The sequence below is a fragment of the Podarcis cretensis genome, assembly GCF_951804945.1.
Source record: "Podarcis cretensis genome assembly, chromosome: 1".
Classification (NCBI taxonomy): Eukaryota; Metazoa; Chordata; class Lepidosauria; order Squamata; family Lacertidae; genus Podarcis; species Podarcis cretensis.
Window position 1 is genome coordinate 136,167,501 of NC_137170.1, and position 22,020 is coordinate 136,189,520.

At 44.0% G+C, this 22,020-nt stretch overlaps 2 protein-coding genes across 2 annotated transcripts in view; one reads left to right on the forward strand and one right to left on the reverse strand.

The window, feature by feature from the left end:
• Window positions 1–2,548, reverse strand: part of MCM3AP (minichromosome maintenance complex component 3 associated protein) — a 42,854-nt gene extending 40,306 nt beyond the window's left edge. Inside the window, exons 1-2 of the mRNA XM_079975724.1 lie at window positions 1,290–2,548; window positions 647–870 (exon numbers count right to left, since the gene is read on the reverse strand). Coding sequence (XP_079831850.1) covers window positions 647–870; window positions 1,290–2,466 — 1,401 coding nt within the window. The 5' untranslated portion in view covers window positions 2,467–2,548. The remainder of the gene's footprint in view (window positions 1–646; window positions 871–1,289) is intronic.
• A 4,318-nt stretch (window positions 2,549–6,866) lies between these two features.
• Window positions 6,867–14,188, forward strand: YBEY (ybeY metalloendoribonuclease). The gene is made up of 5 exons (XM_079982990.1): window positions 6,867–6,979; window positions 10,218–10,505; window positions 11,486–11,617; window positions 13,038–13,106; window positions 14,055–14,188. The coding sequence occupies exons 2-5, from the start codon at window positions 10,296–10,298 to the stop codon at window positions 14,139–14,141; spliced, it is 498 nt and encodes a 165-aa protein (XP_079839116.1). The 5' UTR covers window positions 6,867–6,979; window positions 10,218–10,295; the 3' UTR covers window positions 14,142–14,188.
• Window positions 14,189–22,020: the final 7,832 nt, after the last annotated feature.

Here is a 22,020-nt window from a genome sequence, read left to right on the forward strand (position 1 = left end):
TCTGATAAGTGATCCCAATGCATCCCTGAAACCAGTGTCCCATTGTGAACCTACTTGCTACCCTTAACAGATGGATAGTCAAGTGCCAAAACTCAGGAATCCTCTGCATTCTATGCAAAATGTGCAATTTCTTGTCTCTAAGGGGCAAAAATAACTACATTCATTCTGAAACACTAGTATTGTCAGGGCTTTCCTGTCTTAATTTGTTGAAAATTACTGTTACTGTTCCCCAGGACTTTTCTATTGAGAAGGCTGCAATTTTTACTATGAATATATAGAGCAACAGGCAATACTTGCCAGTAAACAACTGCAGGAAACGTTTGAGCTGGTCATTCCCACAATATTTGCATCTCCTTGTCACAGACCCTGAAATCCTACTGCTTTCAACAAGACTTGTGCCGTAAGTTAGAGTGCAGCTAACATTACCCTACTACCAACATTTTCCATATTATAAAGGTCTATCTGTCAACCCATGAATTTCCAGAACGAGAGGCTGTAGTGGGAATAATTCTAAATTATTATTATTATCATCATCATGATTTATTGTATGTTTCCCATGCTTCACCACATTAGCACATATCTGTACAAAAACAATGCACGTAAAAGCTTAACACTTCTGATTTTCTATTAATATTTAAGAACTCACATGATCAAAACAGTGTACAATAGCCAGCTTTTTGTTTACATTGGTACGGATCCGTTGGAATCGAATAAATTTCTTCAAGTGATTCTCAAGAACGTTTCTGTTATTTAGATGGTCCGGAATATTTTTGTACTGGATGACTGTAAGGTCACTTGATGACAAGCCTCCAAGGCTCTCTGTGCTCCCCCTGTTCTGATTTCGACGCAAAGGGTTGGAGATGGTAGACTCTTAAGGGGAGAAACAGCCTTTCATTATATCAAACATTAATGTAGATTTTTTAAAAAGCATTTATTATTAAGTAGACACGACAGAATAATGAATGTAAAACAACAAACAAAACAGAGAAAAAATGGGCAACCTTCCAGGGACTGCCCACTTGCCAGTGATGAGCAGAGCCAGAGGAAGAGAAAAAGAAAGATCATGGTAAACCAGGCTACTGTCCAACCATGTGAAAGTCGGAGGGAGGGAGGGAGGACATATGTACGCACACAAACTCTCTGTCTTCCATGGAGGAAAGCAAAAGGCATCAACACAGTCCAAAGACACATCCCAGCTGGGCAAAAGCATGTGGCATGTGTTTTAAATCAAAAGTGACTGCCATGTTCTCATTATACCAATTCTTGCTGGGGGTGGGGTTGATGCTTACCTTCCTTCAGTGCTGCCTTATTTTCTTCCTTTTTCTTTGTTGCTGATGACCTAACCATTGCAAAACCAGACTGAGTCCCCCCTGCCATACTCGTCTGCTCAATTTCTCCAGATTCTAGAGAAACTCTTTCCATTTTGGACTCCTTCTTATTGCTTTTCAGCATATCTTGCAATGTTCTGCTAAAGAGGCCTCCTCCACGGGGCCGATTCAGCTTGACTGGCGGCTTAACGGAAGAATGTTCGCTCCTTGCCAGCAGCTCTGGCTCATCAACAGCATCATAATCATGTCTTCTTGGAGAAGGCTCCTGCTCTTCTTTCCTCTTTTTTCCCTTCCTAAGGATCGGAAGTGACTCACCTGAAGGTAGCAATTCTTCATGTTCTGGTTTGCTTACTTTATTAATTTGACCCAAAGACCCAACAGATGAGTTAGAAAAAGAGGTAAAACTACCAGGGTTTCCAAAGAGACTTATTGGCCTTTTTTTATCATCCTCTGTGATCTTGCTTGGTAAAGGACTACTGAACGAAGGCACTAAAGTATTACTGCTTGCAGGTTTTGAAAAGCTGATGCTTGTATTTACACTTGAACTGCTGCTCTCTTGAGAAATACCAAAGGGGGCTACACTTCCAGATCCACTACCACCTGGTAAGGAAAATGTGAATGGAGTTGGCGTTATCTGATTTGGCAGTTTCTCTTGTTCTGAACCAGTGCCAAAGATAGGCTGAAAAAAAGCATTCTCGGGGGGTTTGAAGCTGAAATGTGGCCTCCCAAAACTACTGCCAGAAGTTTCTCCAGACGTAGCTCCAAAGCTAGAAGTATTTTGAGAACCCCCAAGATTCGTAGGTGGATTAAAATTGAATCCTTGCTTGCCAGCAATGGAAGAGCTAGTTGGCAGAGAAGTCACAAAGGAAGTTGTTTGTCCAAGGGAAAAAGGCTGGGTAAATCCTGGGGGTTGCCCAAATCCTAAACCTTGCCCTGCAGGTTGCAGTCCTGAAGTTATGGTGAAGTCAGAGTGGGGTGCAAACCCTGGATTCTTTATACTAATTCCACTGTTCTGCCCAAAGGCAGGAAGCTGACTGAACTGGAATGGTGGCTGAACTGGAAATATTCCTGCTGAAGTGCCAGGTGGAGTCTGGAAAACTCCAGGTGGCTGTCCACTAAATGGTGTATTGGGATTCATCTTCACAACCAGCCATCTACGCAATAGATTCTCCCACCTAGAATGTGGTAGCTTTCAACTCCTAACCCATTGTTCTCATAATCTGCAAAACAAAATAAGTAGGACATATTGTAATATCAATACAATTCTTTTAATTAAGAAATTGTTTCAGGAAAATATAAACATTTCACATATGCTCTAGCAACACATTAGCTACATCTAGTGCTGAATCATATTATTAAGGACCTATCATAAATACATTTAATCACAATATCACAATATGAGAACCTAGTCTATTAAAAGCCTTTTCATTAAAACAGCTTTTCTTCATAAGCTCTTCATCAAGAGATCCCATCGAAAATGTCAGTACAGTTCTCTCATCATCAAGACCAGTTTGAGCATGACATCAAATATAAATAATAAATTACACATATTTAAGCACCTTAGCCTAAATAATTTGTAGATTTACTGAAGGTCCTATTTTATTACTAACAGGGAAAACAAAAAGAATGGAGAACCCTTACCAATGATTCAGTAAATTACTAAAACAAAACGCATTACCGTACAAAAGTATGCTGACTTTTACTAAGGTTTAATCTTCCCATCGTTCTTATTGTCCCCTTTGACATTATAGATGAAACTCGGAAAATTAGAATATCGTGGAAAAGTTCATTTATTTCAGTAATTCAACTTAAAAGGTGAAACTAATATATGAGATAGATTCATGACATGCAAAGCAAGATATGTCAAGCCTTTATTCGTTATAATTGTGATGGCATACAGCTGATGAAAACCCCAAATTAACAATCTCAGAAAATTAGAATATTCTATAATATTTTTCGAGTTTCACCTGTATGTAGCATGAAAAATGAGATACAAGGGCAATACAAGTCATTGACCGGGGGAAAAGACAGGTTAGGCTTCTATTCTTCCTTTTCAAGGACTACTTTAACCAAGGTGGTAAATGTGTGTCTGGGCTATGATCATTTTGGATCACAAGTGGAAGTTCAAGTGACTGAATGATCTTCCACACACTTCATGCATACAGAAAGCAAACATGATTAAGAGACAGCTACAATGGACCTTTCCATCTGACATCATGGTTTTCTACGCACAGGCAGTTTTTTTTGGCTTGGGGAAGCATTTAGTCATATGCAGCACTGCTGTCTGAAGCGACAAGGGTGCAAGCCAGCCTTCCCCAATCTGGTGCCCTCCATACATTTTGGATTACAGTGCACACCAGGAAACTTGTTGTTTGCTTTATTTATACGTTGCTGTGTTTTATATTAATACTGTTTACAATGGTTTCTTCCACCACCTCCAATAATATTGTGATTACTGTGAGCTGCTTTGAAGCCTCCAGTTGTTGCTGGAAAAGCGGAATAGAAATATTGAGTCAAATAAAATAAAAAATGGAAGGGCTGATACCATGCTGTTTTTGTTGTAATTATCCATGTTTTTAGCCCACTGCAGTCTTGGATGACAGCTAGAAAAAGATCCCATAGGCAGGGAGACTTTGCATTTGTGGTCAACCTCAGGCATCACTCCTTACTGGTTAGCCTACCCCTTACATAGAGGCGAAGGAGATTGCTTTCAGACCCTTTATTTGCATATGTAACGAATCAGGAAAAAGGCATTAGATAAAATAGCTTGTACATTATTTTGGTGATTTGGGGGTTTAATCCGAAATCAAGCTAGATTTAATCTTGCTTGTGTCTGCTATCTTCCGTCTCTTTCATCATGGGTGTTGGCTCATATCCTCTGCTTTATCTTATGAATGCTACTGCTACAAGTTTTGTCATGGCCTTTGGCGAGTACAATACACTTAGGAACTTATGGGCATGTTTTTTATGCAGTTCCAACTCTAACCTTCCCTTCTCCCCCCCCCCCCCCCAATGATCGTGTTGTTTTTGTTTTTCCCCCACCATGTGTTTAGCTGCCCTTTTTCCTATCCGTAAGCCGCCTTGGGTCCCTGTCAAGGGGAAAGGCGGGCTGCAAACGAGCACATCCGAATTAGGCCGCCCGCCATAACAGCCCCACCGCCCGCCCCGCCCGGGCCTCGAACTGTCGCGGGAAGGGCGCCGCCGGCAGAGCCACTTCTCCTCACCCGCCGCGGAGAGCCGCCTCGGGGCCCCAGAAGCGCCTCTGCCCCGCTGGGCGCCCACGAGCGTCGCGTCACGAGAGAGGCTCCGGCGACGCTCCCAGAACGACGGGCTCCCTCAGAGAGCAGCTTCCGCCTCTTCAGAGCAGGAGGCGGAAGTGACGTTTGGCTCCCGGCAACCGGGACGGGCTCGCGAAGCGGAGGCCGGCCCCGCCTCCCCCGCCCGTAGCGCATGCGCAGTAGGGAACGCTTTCGAGGCGGTGTTATTATTATCATCGTGGATACAACTGAGCGGTGTACGAATTTCGTAAAAGAATACTAAAAGTGCAAGACCTCTGCAGCGTCTCTCCGGGGCCGTGGAAGCCCGTCCAGCTCCGGGGATTTGCAGGCCGAGCCTATTATTGGTTTGCCTGTTTATTTCGTAACAAATTAAGGTAAAGGTAAAGGTACCCCTGCCCGTACGGGCCAGTCTTGACAGACTCTGGGGTTGTGCGCCCATCTCACTTAAGAGGCCAGGGGCCAGCGCTGTCCGGAGACACTTCCGGGTCACGTGGCCAGCGTGACATCGCTGCTCTGGCGAGCCAGAGCCGCACACGGAAACGCCGTTTACCTTCCCGCTGGTAAGCGGTCCCTATTTATCTACTTGCACCCGGAGGTGCTTTCGAACTGCTAGGTTGGCAGGCGCTGGGACCGAGCAGCGGGAGCGCATCCCGCCGCAGGGATTCGAACCGCCGACCTTTCGATCGGCAAGCCCTAGGCGCTGAGGCTTTAACCCACAGCGCCACCCGTGTCCCACCTGCGTAACAAATTAGGCGCCGCTTAATTGCAAGGAGACATCGGGGCGATAAAACAGCAACATCGACGAAAAGAATCCCGACCCTCCTTTTAAAATATGGCCAAGTTAAAATAGTGAGCCTGGGCGACGTTCACCTGGATTCAGATTTTGTCAGAAAGAGCACCACGAAGGCGTCTGCGGGCCGGGCAGCTCCAGTCAGTGGCGTAGCGTGGGTTATCAGCACCCGGGGCAAGGCAAGTAATTTGCGCCCCCTAACCCGTGGATTTGCGCCCCCTAACCCGTGGATTTGCGCCCTCTAACCCATGGATTTCCCTAACCTCCAGATGTTGCGCCCGGTGCGGCCGGCCCCCCCTGCACCCCCCACGCTACGCCACTGGCTCCAGTGGCAAGGAGTTCCACAGCGCCCGCGACGCCCCTCGACCTCTGATAGGCGGGAAGAAGAAGCCGCTGGGCTGCTCCCTTCCCCCGGGGCCGCGAGGAGGGTGCTGCCGCCCTCGAAGGCCCCTGAAGGGTCCTGCAGCGAGACCGGCCCAAGGGGCGCTGCTCCTGGAGACCCGCCGGAACGACCTGCCTACAGATTGCCGGGCGGCGTGGGAGCAGTCTCCTCGGGGCAGAGGTCCCTCCGGGGCGTGTGGGCCGCTTGCCCGAGCGCCCCACTCTCCCCCAACCCCGCCGGGATGGCGTCCCATCGCTGTGTCCTTCGGGCACCTGCCAAAGACCTCCTTGTTCAGGCATGATGAAGCCTTCCATATTTTTATGCTGTATTGTTTTTAACACTTGATTGGAAGCCGCCCAGAGTGGCTGGGGAAACTCAGCCAGATGGGCTGCGTATAAATAAAAAAATATTATTATTATTATTATTGTTGTTATTATTATTATTATTATTAGATCTAGTCTTTCCCATTGTGCTTTTACTTTGGCAGGCCGTTAGAAGTACGGCTGGTATTAAGAGATATGAAAAAAAAAAAAGGTTTAGAAATAAGTAAAAACTAATGGTGAGGATTTGCTGAACTAACAATTTTAATTGGAATACAAGAAAAGGAGGTAGGAGGTCTGGAAAATAAGTTAAAAGAAAATAAGTAATGGAAATTCTATGTGTTTTTCATTATTTTTGTATTTTTTGTATCTTTGTTACTTTTTTTTAAATTTCACATTGTATTATTTTTTGAAAACTTTAATAAATATGCTTTAAAAAAATAGAAGTGTGGCTGGTAAATGTTTCGGTGCTTTTGGTAATCCTTTGCTTTGAAGGGTTCCTCTCCCTACAATCAAGCAACTCCTAAATGCCATGGCATTGGTAATCATCGCGTCCAAGCGGGGCAGGAGGGCAGTTGCAGGCCGGCGGGGCTTCTTGCAAGGGGGGCAATGGGAGGGGTCTCTTCGCCGGGCGAGCGAGCGAGCGAGCCTCCGCCCCCAAGGTGTTGCAGGCAGTGCCCCCGGCCAGCCCCGCGCAGCCGGCCAGAGAGGAGGTGGCGCTCTTTCCCTGCGCCTTCTCTATGGCGGAAGCGCATCCATACCGGAAATCAGAGTCCCTCGAGCTTCCGGAGGGGGAAGCCGGGGCTCGCCTTCCCTTCTGCCCGGGAATCCGGAGCGAGCCGGAGGTTCCCCTCGAGGGGCCGCGCTCGGGGCGGGGGAAGGTAAGCTGCGTCGCTTTGTTGCACCTTCGAGAAAACGGGATGATGATGATGATGAAGAATTATATTTATTATTATTATTATTATTAATAATAATAATAATAATTAAAAACAACAACAACAACAACAACAATAATAATAATACAGTGGTATCTCTAGTTAATAATAATATTGTACAGTGGTACTTCTGGTTAAGAACGGAGGTTCGTACTTACAGTAACCTGAAACTGTTCTTAACCTGAAGCACCACTTTAGCTAATGGGGCCTCTCGCTGCTGCTGCACGATTTCTGTTCTCATCCTGAAGCAAAGTTCTTAACCCGAGGTACTATTTATGGGTTAGCGGAGCCTGTAACCTCAAGCGTATGTAACCTGAAGCGTATGTAACTCGAGGTACCACTCTAATAATAAGTTTTATTTATACTCCGCCCTTCCCAGCCAAGACCAGGCTCAGGGCAGCTAACACCAGGTATTAAAACAATTGATTAAAATACAACATAAAAACAAGATTAAAATACAGTGGTACCTCAGGTTACATACGCTTCAGGTTACGTACGCTTCAGGTTACAAACTCCACTAACCCAGAAATAGTACCTCGGGTTAAGAACTTTGCTTCAGGATGAGAACAGAAATTGTGCAGCAGCAGCGAGAGGCCCCATTAGCTAAAGTGGTGCTTCAGGTTAAGAACAGTTTCAGGTTAAGTACGGACCTCCAGAACAAATTAAGTACTTAACCCAAGGTACCACTGTACAACATTAAAATGCAGCCTCATTTCAGTAGAAACTCAAATCAAAAACTTTTTGGGGATGAAAACGTCAAATTTTCACCAAGGCCAACTATCCAGGCTGGTCCTGCATTTGTTTATTGGAATTACTTACATCCTGCTTTTCAAGATACAAACCTTTCCACGGCAACTTACAAGTAACACGAAAACACATTTAACACACACATACAACAGAACAATACCAATATATAAAATGGCTCTCTTTTGGTTTGTGTCTGTTGTTATAGTTGCTCTCTCTGTGTTATAGATATTATAGAGAATCTTCCCCATATGGCAGCTGCTGGTGGAAGGGCCTTGGCTGAGGCGGTGCAGCCAGAGCAGCCTTTTGCACGTCCTTTGCTTGTGTCCCTTTCTTGAGATAAAACGGGCACCCAGGCAACCGTTATTTTGGCACCAAACAGTTGTCCCCTGCCACCACTTGCCTCGGGAGGGCTGTGCCTTGTTGCAACCATTTATTCTGCAATATTCTGCTCTTACCAATTTAAAGGACCAGGATTGTGCAATGTTTCGATGATGAAAAGCATAATCCTCTGAATTGGAGAAATCAAGAGATATATAGCCGCACCGGCAGCATATCTCTTCTTTCTCGTATCCAAAAATGCAAGAAGGGCTTTTACACTCGCCAGAAGCTCGGCTCTGCCCTCCCCGATCATGGAAGGAGCCTTTTAAAAAGTCCCATATGCTCAGAGACTTTGTGCTTGTTCATTGTTGGGATATAGGAAGCCCAGAGCACTTGTTCTTTAGATGTCCCTTTTATGAAGAGGCACCTAGTGAGACCATTGATCCCCTGCTGGTGAGGCTCGCTGACCTCCCGGAAAAGCAAAAATTTGACCTTTTCCTGTTAGGCAAAGATCATAAGATGACCCGGATGGTCGCCAGATTCTGTGTACAGATCTGTAGGTGCAGACCATCCCACAACCCAAACTAGTTCGTTAATAAAATCCTCAAACTCGGCTCCATGGGGGACTCTGGGTCATCTCTCTGTGGTAGACCTTTAAGTGTCTATACGCTTACCGCATTTATAAAATTTTAATTTATTGTTGTACATTGTTTTAAATGTTTGCTTTCCTTCTGGGATTGTACCCCCAAGTGTGTTTTATAAGCTGGTCTACAACCGTAATAAATTATCTATCTATCTAATCCTCTGAGGATGTGCAGTTGCACAGTTCAAAATATGCTTGCACATTAGAAACAAGATGCACTTGTACACCCAGCTGGTGGGTTTAACTTCCATTGACAATGGAAAGGGAGCTAAATTCTGAAAGACAACTCTAGGAACTCACACTAACACGCATTTAGCAAAACATCCCCAAAACATTGACTGACACTAGAAAATCACAACTGTTAGAACACAGTGTTATAAGATTGGGGTGGGGTGGGGGGTAGTCTGCATGTCATCTTAGATGGGATCCTGCAGGAAAAGAGACTGCTTATTTTTATTTTAGTATTTTATTTTAAAAGTTTTTTGCATAGAATATTAATTGCATTCATCCATAACAATTTCACTATTTTTCTGGGGTTCTTCCACCCTTTCCCTGGTTTCAAATATTTATCTCTTCTCTTTTCTGCAACTAAATATTTTTTATCCAATCTATTAAATCTCCTTTTTCAATACTTTTTATCAATTATATTACAAGTGCTAATCCAATCCTGACGTTTTTAAATATTTGCAATGCTCCTTCATATATTCTATAAAATTAATCTACTCATTTCTAATATTTTTATTTTCTTGATGTCTGATCTTCCCGGTCAATTTCACCATTTCTGCATAGTGCATTCATTTCAATATCCATTCTTCTTTCAATGGGGTTCTTTCTTCCTTCCAACCCTGGGCATATAACATTTTGCCGCTGTCGTCGCGTACATAAAAATGGTCTTTTTTCCTTCCAGAATCTACCAACCATATTCCCACACTTCTCCTATTATACCTAATAAGAAAGCCTCTGGTTTTTTAACAAAAGTTATTTTAAACATTTTTTTAAATCTCATTATAAATCATTTCCCAAAAGGCTTTTGCTGACTTACAGGTCCACCACATATGATAAAATGTACCCTCATTCTCTTTGCACTTTCAACATACATGAGACATTTTAAAATACATTTTTGCAAGTCTTGTCGGCACCAAGTACCATCGGTACATAATTTTCATACAATTTTCTTTTAACGAACATCAAGCAGTAAATCATAAATCCACTTTCCGTAACTTTTCCCATGACTCAAATTGTATATTATGACCCACGTCTTTTGCCCAATGTATCATTGCTGATTTTACTTCTTCATCTTGTGTCTCTCACGAGCATGAGACTTTTAATCTTGGGGTTGTGGGTTTGAGCTCCATGTTGGGCAAACGATTCCTGCAATCCAGGGGGTTGGACTACATGACCTTCGTAGTCCCTTCCAACTCTACAGTTCTATGGTTACTTAACCTACTGCAATGATTCTAATCTCTGCCATTTCAGCTGCTGGAACTATCACTGCCGTCTAATGATGTTGGAAAAGCACTACTTTGCAAACCATCGTCTTCACTTTTTAAAGATATGAGCCTGCTGATACGTAACCTGCAGAGAGCCATCCCTATCAGGAGAGTGCCACTTCGCAAGAATATAGAACAAATCCGTCGCATTTTGGGTGTGCAGCAGTTTGATCTTGGTGTTATCTGTGTTAATAACAGCCACATACAGCTGCTCAACAGAAACTACAGATGGAAGGATAGCCCTACTGATGTGTTATCTTTTCCTTTTCATGAGGTAAACATTTTGCTTACGATTCTCCAGTTCAGCAACAGTCTTATGAGGCTTGTCTTGAACAGGAACAAGACAATAGGACTTACTACAAAATGTGTTAAGGCTTCAAGTACATGTGGGTAATTGGGGTAATTGATGGAGCAATCATACTTGTTTAGACTTGAGGACAACACAGACGCTGCATAGAAATATTTAAATTTGGGGAAGATGAAGACCTGTGGCTTCTTTAAAACAAATAGCTGCTTCTGTATAAGCAGTGCTCATTTGTAAGAATAAAGTGATATATCATTTGTATTACCAGGTCCATTCATCATCATTCTTTTTAACCACCATTGGAAAGTACTTCCATATAGTACTTTGTTATGCTTATAGCTTTACTTTTCCACAATTCATCCAAATAATCCTACAATGTAAGATACTAATTCTGCTCTACAGCTAAGAAAGCACTGTTCTAAATGTTCTTATTTCAATAAACCCCATGGAATAAGTATGTGTAAGAGTGCAGCAAAGCAACCATATCACGTGGTGTTCAGCATGATCTGCTCCAAAGTACACTTATTTATTTATGTACAAAATTTAATATCTTGTCCCTGAAATCATTTGGAACTCTCAGGATAGCTTACAGTGTAAGAACAACAAATGCATACAGTGCTTCAGACCTAAGTATATTTAATTAGAAGCCACACTAAAATCAGTTTACTTTTGAGTAGACATGGTTAGGATCGTGCTGCAAAGCTGATAATTTGTGGGTTGCCAGGCCCACACAATGAGAATGCAGATAAAAACCAGACCATTCCAGTTTCCTGGCCCAGAAGCAATCACACGAGCTCCTTTAGTCGCAGGGAGCTTAGAAATCAATACTGTGTTTCAACATATGTCATCTCTGCATTGACACACATTGTGAATGTTCAAAAAAATTATGGAACTTTGCAAATATGTATCTGTAATTTTTGGGTCATAGTTTGGGCCTGTTACCTTCACAGAATCTGACAGCAGGGGAGCTGCCTCAGCCTTGTGCTCGAGGTGAATACAATTTGGGAGACATTTTTCTTGGAGTAGAACATATCTATCAAGAGTGTGAGGAGAATAAGGAAGATTTCTACAGTATTCTTACAGTAAGTATATGTTTACTAATTCAGTTATCCTGCTACTTGAGTTGGTTTTTATCTTTAGAGTTCTGACAAGTTACCCTAAAACTTGCTTGGTCTCAATTTACAAAAGAAGCTTCTTTTATTTCCTCACTTCGTTCTAGCATTATGTATACTATTAGATTTTCACCCAAAAAAAATAAATTGCGGGCATATTTTGTTTCATCTAAGCCATTGTGCTACTTCATGATCTCAATGTCAAGGGAAGGAAAGCTTTGCTCCCTAAGACTGTCTGCACAACTACAGCTGCTAGCCACAGTTGCCCTAGGAATGCATCAGTCAGGGCACCAAGGGCAACTGTACCCCTGCCTCCAATGCTAAGAGCTTGCTTCCTTACCCACACCCTCAAATGGACTCCTGGAGTTCTGTGTCCAATTGTGGGCACCACAATTTAAGAAGGATGTTGACAAGCTGGAAGGTGTGCAGAGGGTCTGGAAACCAAGCCTTGTGAGAAATGGTTGAAGGAGCTGGGTATGTTTAGCCTGGAAAAGAGGAGACTGAGAGGGGATGTGATAGCCATCTTCAATTACCTAAAGGGTACTTGATAAAGATAAAGCAAGCTTGTTTTCTCCTACTCTGGAGGGTAGGACCAGAACCAAAGGCTTCAAGTTACAAGAAAGGAGATTCCAACTAAACTTCAGGAATAAATTTCTGATGGTAACAGCTGTTCAACAGTGGGATGGTCTCCCTCTGGAGGTGGTGGACTCTCCTTCCTTCGAAGTTTTGAAGCAGAGGTTGGAAGGCCATCTGTCGTGGATGCTTTAGATGAGATTCCTGCACCGCAGGGGGTTGGACTACATGACCCCCGGGGTCTCTTCCAACTCTGATTCTGTACCACAGTATTATCACAGGGTTCTTGTGAGGATAAAAATGGAAGGGGAAGTACACTACCTTGAGCTCTTTGCAGCAAAGGTGGGATATAAATGTAATGATTGAGTGATAGATAGATAGATAGATAGATAGATAGATAGATAGATAGATAGATAGATAAGATGGGTGATCTCTGAAAAGTAAACATCTTGGCTGGTTGTCTCATTCCTCTCCTCTGCAACACATTTCTTTAGTGTGTATATTGTAGCCTTGCCTTCCACTTGGTTTCCAATTAAGACACATGACAAGAGAAGAAACACAACTGAATTTCAGTAAAAGACTGAACAAATATATTTTGCTTTCTAAAGCAAGCCTGCTTATTCTTGAGACAAGCCCCAGTGACTTCCATGAAATGAATTCCATGTAACTTGGTAGGAAAAGCCTAGCCCTAAAACCATGGAAGAGAATTATAATGAGCAAAGTCACCTGTTCATTATTTTGTTTGTTTCCAATAAAATGTGGTCCTTGAACATGGGGGACAGAAGTGAAACTCTGAAATATTTCCCCCCTTGCACAGGTAACAGTTGCTCATGGCATGTGCCACTTACTTGGCTATAAACACAGCACAGAAGCAGAGTGGCAGCAGGTGAGTGTTTTCCTTTTGATGAGCAATTTCACTGCAAGCACCGTAATATCTGAGCAGCGAGAGACTCAGGGTTTAATTGTTTGGAACAAAGGTCAGCGGAGACTCTGTCTTTAGGATGGCTTTACACACACACACACACACACACACACACACACACACACACACACTGAGGATAGTATAGAAGGACTCTTAGCAATAGCAACAGCTATTGCCTCCCCACTAAGTTTCCAAGGTGAAGACCCCAAAGCCAGTTTTCAATTCTGCACACAGTGGCAGTCAAGCTTCTGTGTCTCCTCTGCTTCCAGCTTCAGCCAAACTCACACAGAGCAGCCCCAACTCTTTTTGTTCTACTTTAAAAAAAATGCCACCTCCAGCCAGGTGAGAGAGTGTGGACAGCCTATCCCCTCTTGAAAAAGCAGCATTACCCAGTTGTCTCTGTGGTAACACAGCTGACTCTTCGGTCACGTAGATGAGGGTGTTAAACAAGACCAGCAACTTGACAAACTGTTTTGACCAGTTCATCAGGCTCCTTCCTGCAGAGGCCCCCATTTTGTAGATAGAAAACCACAACTTCGTTGGGATCCATAGGCATTATCCAAACCAATCCCCCATCCTATAAAAATATTAATACTTGATTCATCTGCAGATGCCCTAGCATATTAATTGGGTGAGAAAACATAAATTTTATGTACCCCATGTGCAGTGTAAGTGACAAATTCATGAAGGGAGTCTGTGGCGCAACAGATCAGTGCATCTGGCTGTTAAGAATAAAGTTGGTGGTTCGAGCCCGGCTGCGGTCAGGATTCCTGCACTGCAGGAAGTTGGACTAGATGACTGTCAGGATCCCTTCCAACTCTATAATTCTATGATTCAAATTTTGTAAGATGACATTGTTGTGTTATTTGGAAGGAAATGTATGCAATCACCATTGCCTTATCTCTTTTTCAGATGTATGAAAAGGAAGCACAAATTCTTCTGGAGCTAAACAGATTGTCAGACACAAATTTGCAACCACTGACCAAACACCACTTCTAAGTGCCAAGTTTGTATGTTGGCTCAGAAATAAAAGAAATGAAAGTTCAGTTTTTTTCGTTATTTGTGGGTTTTGCTATCAAGTCCCCAAACAGAAATATAGTAAGAATGCAACTTAAGCTTGTTTTGCAAAATAATGACTTCATTGGAATGGGAAATAAGGAACCTAATGAAGAAAATGAGGAAGACCTTATACTACCATTCCTACTACTAAGAGCCATAACAGGCAGGAAAATACGATCTCATCTTTCAGTTTTTTAAAACGACATCTTGGATTTCTCTCCTTGAAACAGATCCTATTGATCCATTGGTAAGGCTACAAATGTCCCTCTGCGACAACTTAGTTGGGGTCTGGGCATCTTACCTCTTGCCTTCCGCCTCCCCACTGTTTGCAAAATTGTTTTATGCAACAACACATATGTCCCATTATATCCTTTTGCAGCTGCCTGGCATTGTTCAGATCTCAAATGTGCTCAGCTTTCTTTGGGTTATGCCCTGCCATCAGGATGAGGGCATGAACGTAGAAATTGGGCTATCGGAGCAAATAGCAGCTTCCAACTTTGATGATGATGATGATGTTCAAATAAGTACAGAGCAATTTGTTGTATATCTCACCTCCCCGAAGCAGTAAGTTCTATATAAGTACAGAATTGGTGATTACAGTATACTTCTTGAATACAAAATGTAGCTATTCTCTCCTCATTTTCTTCTGGTTTATCAGCTAAACTTGGGAAGCAGTAGAGAATATCGAGGACTGGACAGAGGGAGAAAATTCATTGTTGTTTTTATTATTATTATTAGTCATGGTTTTGGGGTTGTTTATTTTAAAAACTGACCTTCTATGCTCACAGGAAAATTATTGAAGGAGGGGAGGGGCAGAGAGTTAGAGAGAAGGAGGAAAGAGTTGCCCTGTTGATTTGTTTGCAGCTTCAAAAACACAGCCCATTACTCAGGAAAAGAAACCCATGAATACCTGAGTGTAGGCAGGCACAGCGTGAAGACTTTACACAGAGAGGAACCCCACACGGTTTCCCCGCACGTAACGTAACAGGCAGGGAGCCAGCTCAGATAGAGAGAAAGGCAGCAACCATTTTATTCCCTTTTTAAGTGCCGCTTCCCTCACACCCCACCTCTCCTCCTGTGCCTTCCAGGGTTTGGGTCCTGAGTTGGGGGAGCTTTTGCTTCTCTCCTTCCAGGTCCCCAACACAATGGGACTTCCCTTTGAGCAGACAAGTCTAGACTTGCCCGATAAACCGCGTTCTCGGGAGTGGTGCCTTGTGTCTGTGTGTGTGTGAGAGAGAGAGATCGCATGTTACAATGGTGCAGCCAACTGTGGTTATGTAGTGCCACAATTTCTTAAAGGGAGTATGAAATTCCAATTTTCAGTACGTGTCCTTTGCGCTTAAGGAATTACTCTGCCTTGAATATAGAAAATATTAACCTTTAGGCGGCTTCAATCAGATATTAAATTATCTGAGCGTTATTAAATCCAGTAGGTCTGTCAACATACTGCAAGATCCCTTCTGCGTTTGCAGCACCGCCCCCGAAGTGACCCTTTAAATCCACTTGACAGTCTTGCTGTAGGCGATCGTCTTCCAGGCAGAATGAAAGGCGCACCCACCGATCCCACTTCCTTCCTCTCCCCTTCCCACCCGCCTGCCTCCATTGTTCGCTCGCCTGCCTCCTTCCCGTCCTCTCCCCTGCCTGCCTGCCTCCTCCAGTCGGGAGCAATGGTGCACCGAATGTCACACACACACACCCAGGGATGACACCCGGGGCGCCCCACCCCACCCCCCGCCCCCTTCCTCCGCCACTGCTGACAAGGCAACCTGAAAGGCATTGGGGAAAGCGGCGCAGCCTGGCCCAGCCTTGCGGAAGGCCGACCCGAAAGGAAGAAGGTGATGAGAGGGTCTTGTTTCCACTCTTTCCTGGCTCGCCTTCTGCAATAGGTGCACTCTCCCCAGGGAAGTTTAGAACATCAACCGGAAACATCAATTATTCGTGCTAATTGGAATTAATTAATCATGCTGAAGATTTTCTTAAGGTCCACTTGCTGATGGGACACAGAGAGGAAAGAATGTAAAGGAACTGAAGGAGACCGAGGTCAGATAAGACTGGTTGGAGAAATGGAATGACATGATGGACCAGTAAAAGCTCTGCAGAGATAACATGGCAGATGCTCTATCCTGCAAAGAATGAACTGAACTTGGCAAATGTTTGTTTGCTTGTTTGTTTTACCAGTATACATTTGTATCTATTTCTGTATGCAATGTAGCATTGGGCACATAGCTTGGGACACTTTCTAAAATAAGTCCCTGGCCATTGTTCAGAGTATCATTTTGGCTTTTTAATACTGGTCAGGAAAACAAATGATGTAAAAATAGATGAGTAACTTTCTATTAAAAGAAATAAAAATGGATTTGCATCTAAAAATTGGAAGAGGTGAAGTACTTTACCTTTTCACCAGACAATGTGGCAATATACATTATATTGCTTGTTTGAGAAGGTGGTTGGAATTTTATGACATAGGAAATTATAAATTACAATTAGTTTCCATAGTCACTATATATATACACACACAAGCCAGTTATGGAAAACAAAGACTGGTTTAAAACTTCACACAGATCCAAACAGTGAAAGTATAACAATTAACATGCTCAAGAGCCCAATTTTGATATTTGAAAGATAATACCTTTTAAAAGACATGAACAGTAATTACATGAGCAGCACAGGCATTTCATTATATTTAGTTTATTTGTCAAAAGGATTACAGTGTTTTAAATAGGAAGATTGTTCCAAAAATGTTTAATTTTATTATGCCCTGAATTAAAGTACATCTTGGTGAATCTTGGGTTAAAAAAGGTGAATCGCTTAAAATACACAACAAGCCACTTCAAAAATATTCCAGTGTTTCGAGCAAACAAGACTTAACAGAACGTATGGCTTTACAGTAACATCAATTTGTCAACTAAATTGTAGCAATAAATACTTAAATCTCTACCTATAGACTTACATTTTGATCTGGTTTAAACAGTACAGAAAATAAATAACAATTGAAAATCTGCTGTAAAATGTTGAACATTCAAAAATCTTTAAAAATCATTTTTCAAAATCTAAAACCAAAACATTTAAAGGGCATTGCAAATGAACAATTCTTCGCCAAACTGAACGAAACAAGGACTCCATACATATTTAGTGTGAAATATGGTAGGGGTTGGCAGCGGGGGGGGGGGGGGGAATTATCGAGGAAGGGGGGGCAGGAAGGAACATAGCCTGAGTGGAAGGAGGAGGGGAGGGGTTCAATATTTATGTTTTCTTGCTTGTTTTTTCTTGGTGGTGGCTTTTTTGGTAGAAATCTGAAAGGCAAGCATGGACATGACTTAGAATGAATCCACCGTACCTTAATTATTAGCATAGCATTCCTAATGTTAATTGATCAGATTAAAGCATAAGCCTGTCTGTCTGTTGGAGGAGCCCACCCTGCCCACTAAGTCACCTGCCTTTTGACCCCCCAAAACAGTATTCTTTTAACTCATTATTCATATCCCCATATGTTTTAAACCTAAGCTAAGAAATGGCTGTAGGATGGATCTGTTTCCACCTACCAAATTTATTTAGGTAAAGGTAAAGGTACCCCTGCCCGTACGGGCCAGTCTTGACAGACTCTGGGGTTGTGCGCCCATCTCACTTAAGAGGCCAGGGGCCAGCGCTGTCCAGAGACACTTCCGGGTCACGTGGCCAGCGTGACATCGCTGCTCTGGCGAGCCAGAGCCGCACACGGAAACGCCGTTTACCTTCCCGCTGGTAAGCGGTCCCTATTTATCTACTTGCACCCGGAGGTGCTTTCGAACTGCTAGGTTGGCAGGCGCTGGGACCGAGCAGCGGGAGCGCACCCCGCCGCAGGGATTTGAACCGCCGACCTTTCGATCGGCAAGTCCTAGGCGCTGAGGCTTTAACCCACAGCGCCACCTGCGTATTTAGGGGAAGGCTAATTTCTTAAAGTCAAGAAAGAGAAAGAGAAAATGTAACACTATTCAGCTGGTAGCAGTGCACATTAAGGTATCTTGAATAGCTATGAGCACAGTACAGGATATGCCCTTGCCTAAGCTGGGAGGGGAGTCCCTGAAACAGAAACGCATCTGCCGTCCTGCAAAGTCTGTGCCCCTCTGCATGCTAAGTTCCCTAGGCAGGTGCTAAGCGCTGATGGGCAACTTCAAGGCCCCTCATCTCACAGAGCAGCAGCGCTCTCCTCCCCTCCCAGCTGGGACAAAATTAAACAAACTCTAGAGATTTACCCTATTTGTTGTTCTTACCCTCTCTTGGGTCGTGATAATCTTTCCCACCCGGAGGGGGAGGGCTCTTCTTTTTTAGCTGGTGGGGGAGCTGTTGGAAACAAAATGGTGGGGGGAGAAGGAAGCATTATGTTGTCTTGCTTAATAATAATAATAATAATAATAATAATAATAATAATAATAATAATAATTTATTAGTTATGCCCCGCCCATCTGGCTGGGTTTCCCCAGCCACTCTGGGCGGCTTCCAACAAAGTATTAAAATACAGTAGTCTTTTAAACATTAAAAGCTTCCCTAAAGCTTCCCTTCAACACCAGAGTGTGGCCCCTTCAGCTGGAGGCTTTTCTTCCAATGCCAGAAAATATGTTTCTTAAAACACTAGTGGGGTACAAGGTATTTGTAGTATTCCCAGACTGACTCAGCTCAATGCACCTTCTAGACTCCCAGAGCCTCTGGGTTGAGTTGGAATGAAATCACTCCACTCCTGACGGGGACATGGACACGACTCAGAATGACAATATAGCACTCTATATTGTTATGGGTTGCTGCTGCAAAGCAGCTTTGCTTTGAGATACATTTGGGTGACTACAAGAAAAGGGTTGAATCCTATCTGATTAAAAAACACAACTTTGAATCACCATGTTCAATCCGAAAACCAAGATCTTTTACCCGTTACCATATTGTATCCTAATCTTGGCTTTCTTCTGATAGCTTTCCTCTTGGCTCATTTGTCTCCAACGACTACATTCTCTGCTTTTTAAATTTATGGTAGCAGAAGAACAATCCAGCATTCAAGGCTGGGTGATGCCGGGAGTGGGGGGAACTTCTGAGCATCAAGTTTGCAGTTATTTTGCAGGTAGTTGTGTCAGCCATAACCAGGGGCAATAAAATGAAAACCCATGAATGCAACATTCAGTTCCTTCTGCAGATTTTACCGTGTTTCTGCAGACTTGACAGTTTATTCTTCCCTCTTCTTTGGTTGTGCAAGTCTTTTCCAAAACGAGGGGTCCAATTTGCTTTTCGCCTTCTCTGGCAGAGGGGCTGTTGGAAACAAAATGGTGGGAGGAGAAGGAAGCATTATTTTGTCTTGTTTCAACACCAGATTGTGGCCCCTTCGGCTGGAGTGTTAGGCACTAAGCTTGGATCCTAGAACAATAGGCAAGTAGGATCCTAGAATGCAACAACTCATTGGCTTGCAGGAAAAGACCAATCAGGCTCCAAGAGGGAAGCAGAATCAGGCAATCAGATGGGACTCATTGTGTAAATAATGTATATAAAAGCCTGAGGTTTGGGGGGCAACTCAATCACTGTTTTACAAGCTGCAATAAAGAGCATGACATCATGATAGGACTATATTTCATGAAGGCTTTTCTTCCAGTGCCAGAAAATATGTTTCTTAAAACACCAGTGGGGTACGAGGCATTTGTAGCAAATCAGTATTCCCAGACTGACTCAGCTCAATGCACCTTCTAGACCCCTGGAGCCTCTGGGTTGAGTTGGAATGAAATCACTCCACTCCTGACGGGGAAGGAGAAGGCAGCTGGCCAGCCTGGTTGAGCTGGGAGATCACTACAGGGAAAGGTAGGAAAGGGTGACCAGTTTAGCGCAGCAGAAGAGCCCTCGGGATCTCCTCCTGCTAATCCCCTCTCGTGCTTCCCAAATGCAATCACACTGTGTTCAGCTAGCAAATGCTATGCAAGCTCTTCTGCAGATTAAACAGCCTGTTGATGGAGAAAGAGGAAAATGAATGAGACATCCTACTTTAATGTGACCAGAGAGCTGCGGCCTGCTTTCTCTTCATTTGTCCAAGGAGATACAAAGGGGCATACTGCTGAAGTTCAAAGGTGAGTCACCATTGCCTCTAAAAGCTGACCTGCAGGTGTTGTCGCCCACTAGCCATGTTCGGTGAGCCAAAAGAGGATCAATCAACTTCCTTGTTTTGCAGCCTGTTTGGGAATGAAGGAGCTCCCCATGGGCCACGAGGCAGAACTGATGGATTCCAGTCCACGTGGTGCATTGTAATTGGCACAGGCTTGCCTGGAAGGGAACCTTTGCATTTCCCAGGCACACCCACTCCTCTGCAATAAATGTGACCAACAGGCTGTTAGAGTGTGAAACTGCCCCCTGAGATATTGTCAAGGTTGGTCCTTTGGCAGCAGAGACGCCACTGCAGATTCAGACAAAACCATGTACCAGTGGCATAGCGTGGGGGGTGCAGGGGGTGCCAGCCGCACCGGGCGCAACATTTTGGGGGGCGCACTCGCAGCTCTCTGCCCCTACCTGGCTCACTCACTCTCTCTCACAGTGCTGGCTGTGCGAATCCGATCCGAGCTGCTGGGTCGCCGCCCACTGTGCGGAGCGCAGAGAGAGCGAGGGAGGGACTATCTGGGGGAGGGACAGTGCAGCAGCCGCCCAGCGCAGCGCTGAGCACGGGAGAGAACCACACCTGACCAGCCCAGGCAGCAGCAAGAAGAAGCTGGCAGCAGCGGCAGGTTAGGGGTTAGGGCGCAAATTACTTGCCTTGCCCCGGGTGCTGACAACCCACGCTACGCCGCTGCCATGTACAGTGGAACCTCGGCTGTCAAACTTTGTGACGTTTGCCCATTCATTTAGAGCCTGTATGTACAGGGGGGAAAGAAAGGGTTAAAAATGTAGACCAATAGGAAAGCTGGAGGCGGAGCCTACATGTGTATAAAAGGGCTTAGCCCGAGATTTGTTAGAGTTGTTGGTGGGCAGTTGGTTGGTCTTAGTGGGTTGGCTGGTTGGGAAAGGCAGTTGAAGAAGTGGTTGGCAGGCAGTTGGAAATACACTCTTCTTTATTAACTTGAGAACCTGGCTGAGACTGAAGTGATTTTACCAGGGAGGACCTGGTTGGTGTACGGGTCAATAGTCCCAATAGTCCCAACAAAATTGGCAGCAGCGGCGGGAGAAATAAATACGCCCGTGGTGGAATAAAAGAATACGCCCGTGGTGGGATAGATTTATATGCCCGTGGCAGGACTGATTTATACGCTCATGAAGGGGAAGTTGGATCTGGGAGTGAGGTTATTTTGGCTGAGGTATTGGACTTGTGGTTGGAGGAAGTGTCTGTGCAGGGCCAATGTGAAGACCCAGTGCAAGGCTTCAAGGCCAAAGTCCAACAGAAAGCCTAGCCAGAAAGAATAACTTGGGGGGGGGGGAATCTCTCAACTGACTCTATGACGCTGTCAGACCACAAGTGGTCACTATGCCAGTGAAAAAGTCAAGAAACCCTGTGAGGGAACCAACCTATGAAAGCTCCGAGGGAGAGGAAAATGGGAATCCGCAGGGAGAAGGGCAGAGTTTAGAGGAGATATCAGAAATTCCTTCTGAGGCAGTAGAGCCTAGACTCTCTTTAGAATTTGAAAAATGGAATTTGGAACAGGAATACAAATTTAAATTAGAGAAAAAATTAAGGCTGAATAAGAAAGAGATAAAATTAAAGCTGAACAAGAAAGAGATAAAATTAAGGCTGAACAAGAAAGGGAGCAGTACCGTCTGAGGGAAAAAGTGAAGCAATTTCAGTTAGAAATGCGGGAAATGGAATTGGCATCTGTGGAAAACCAAAATA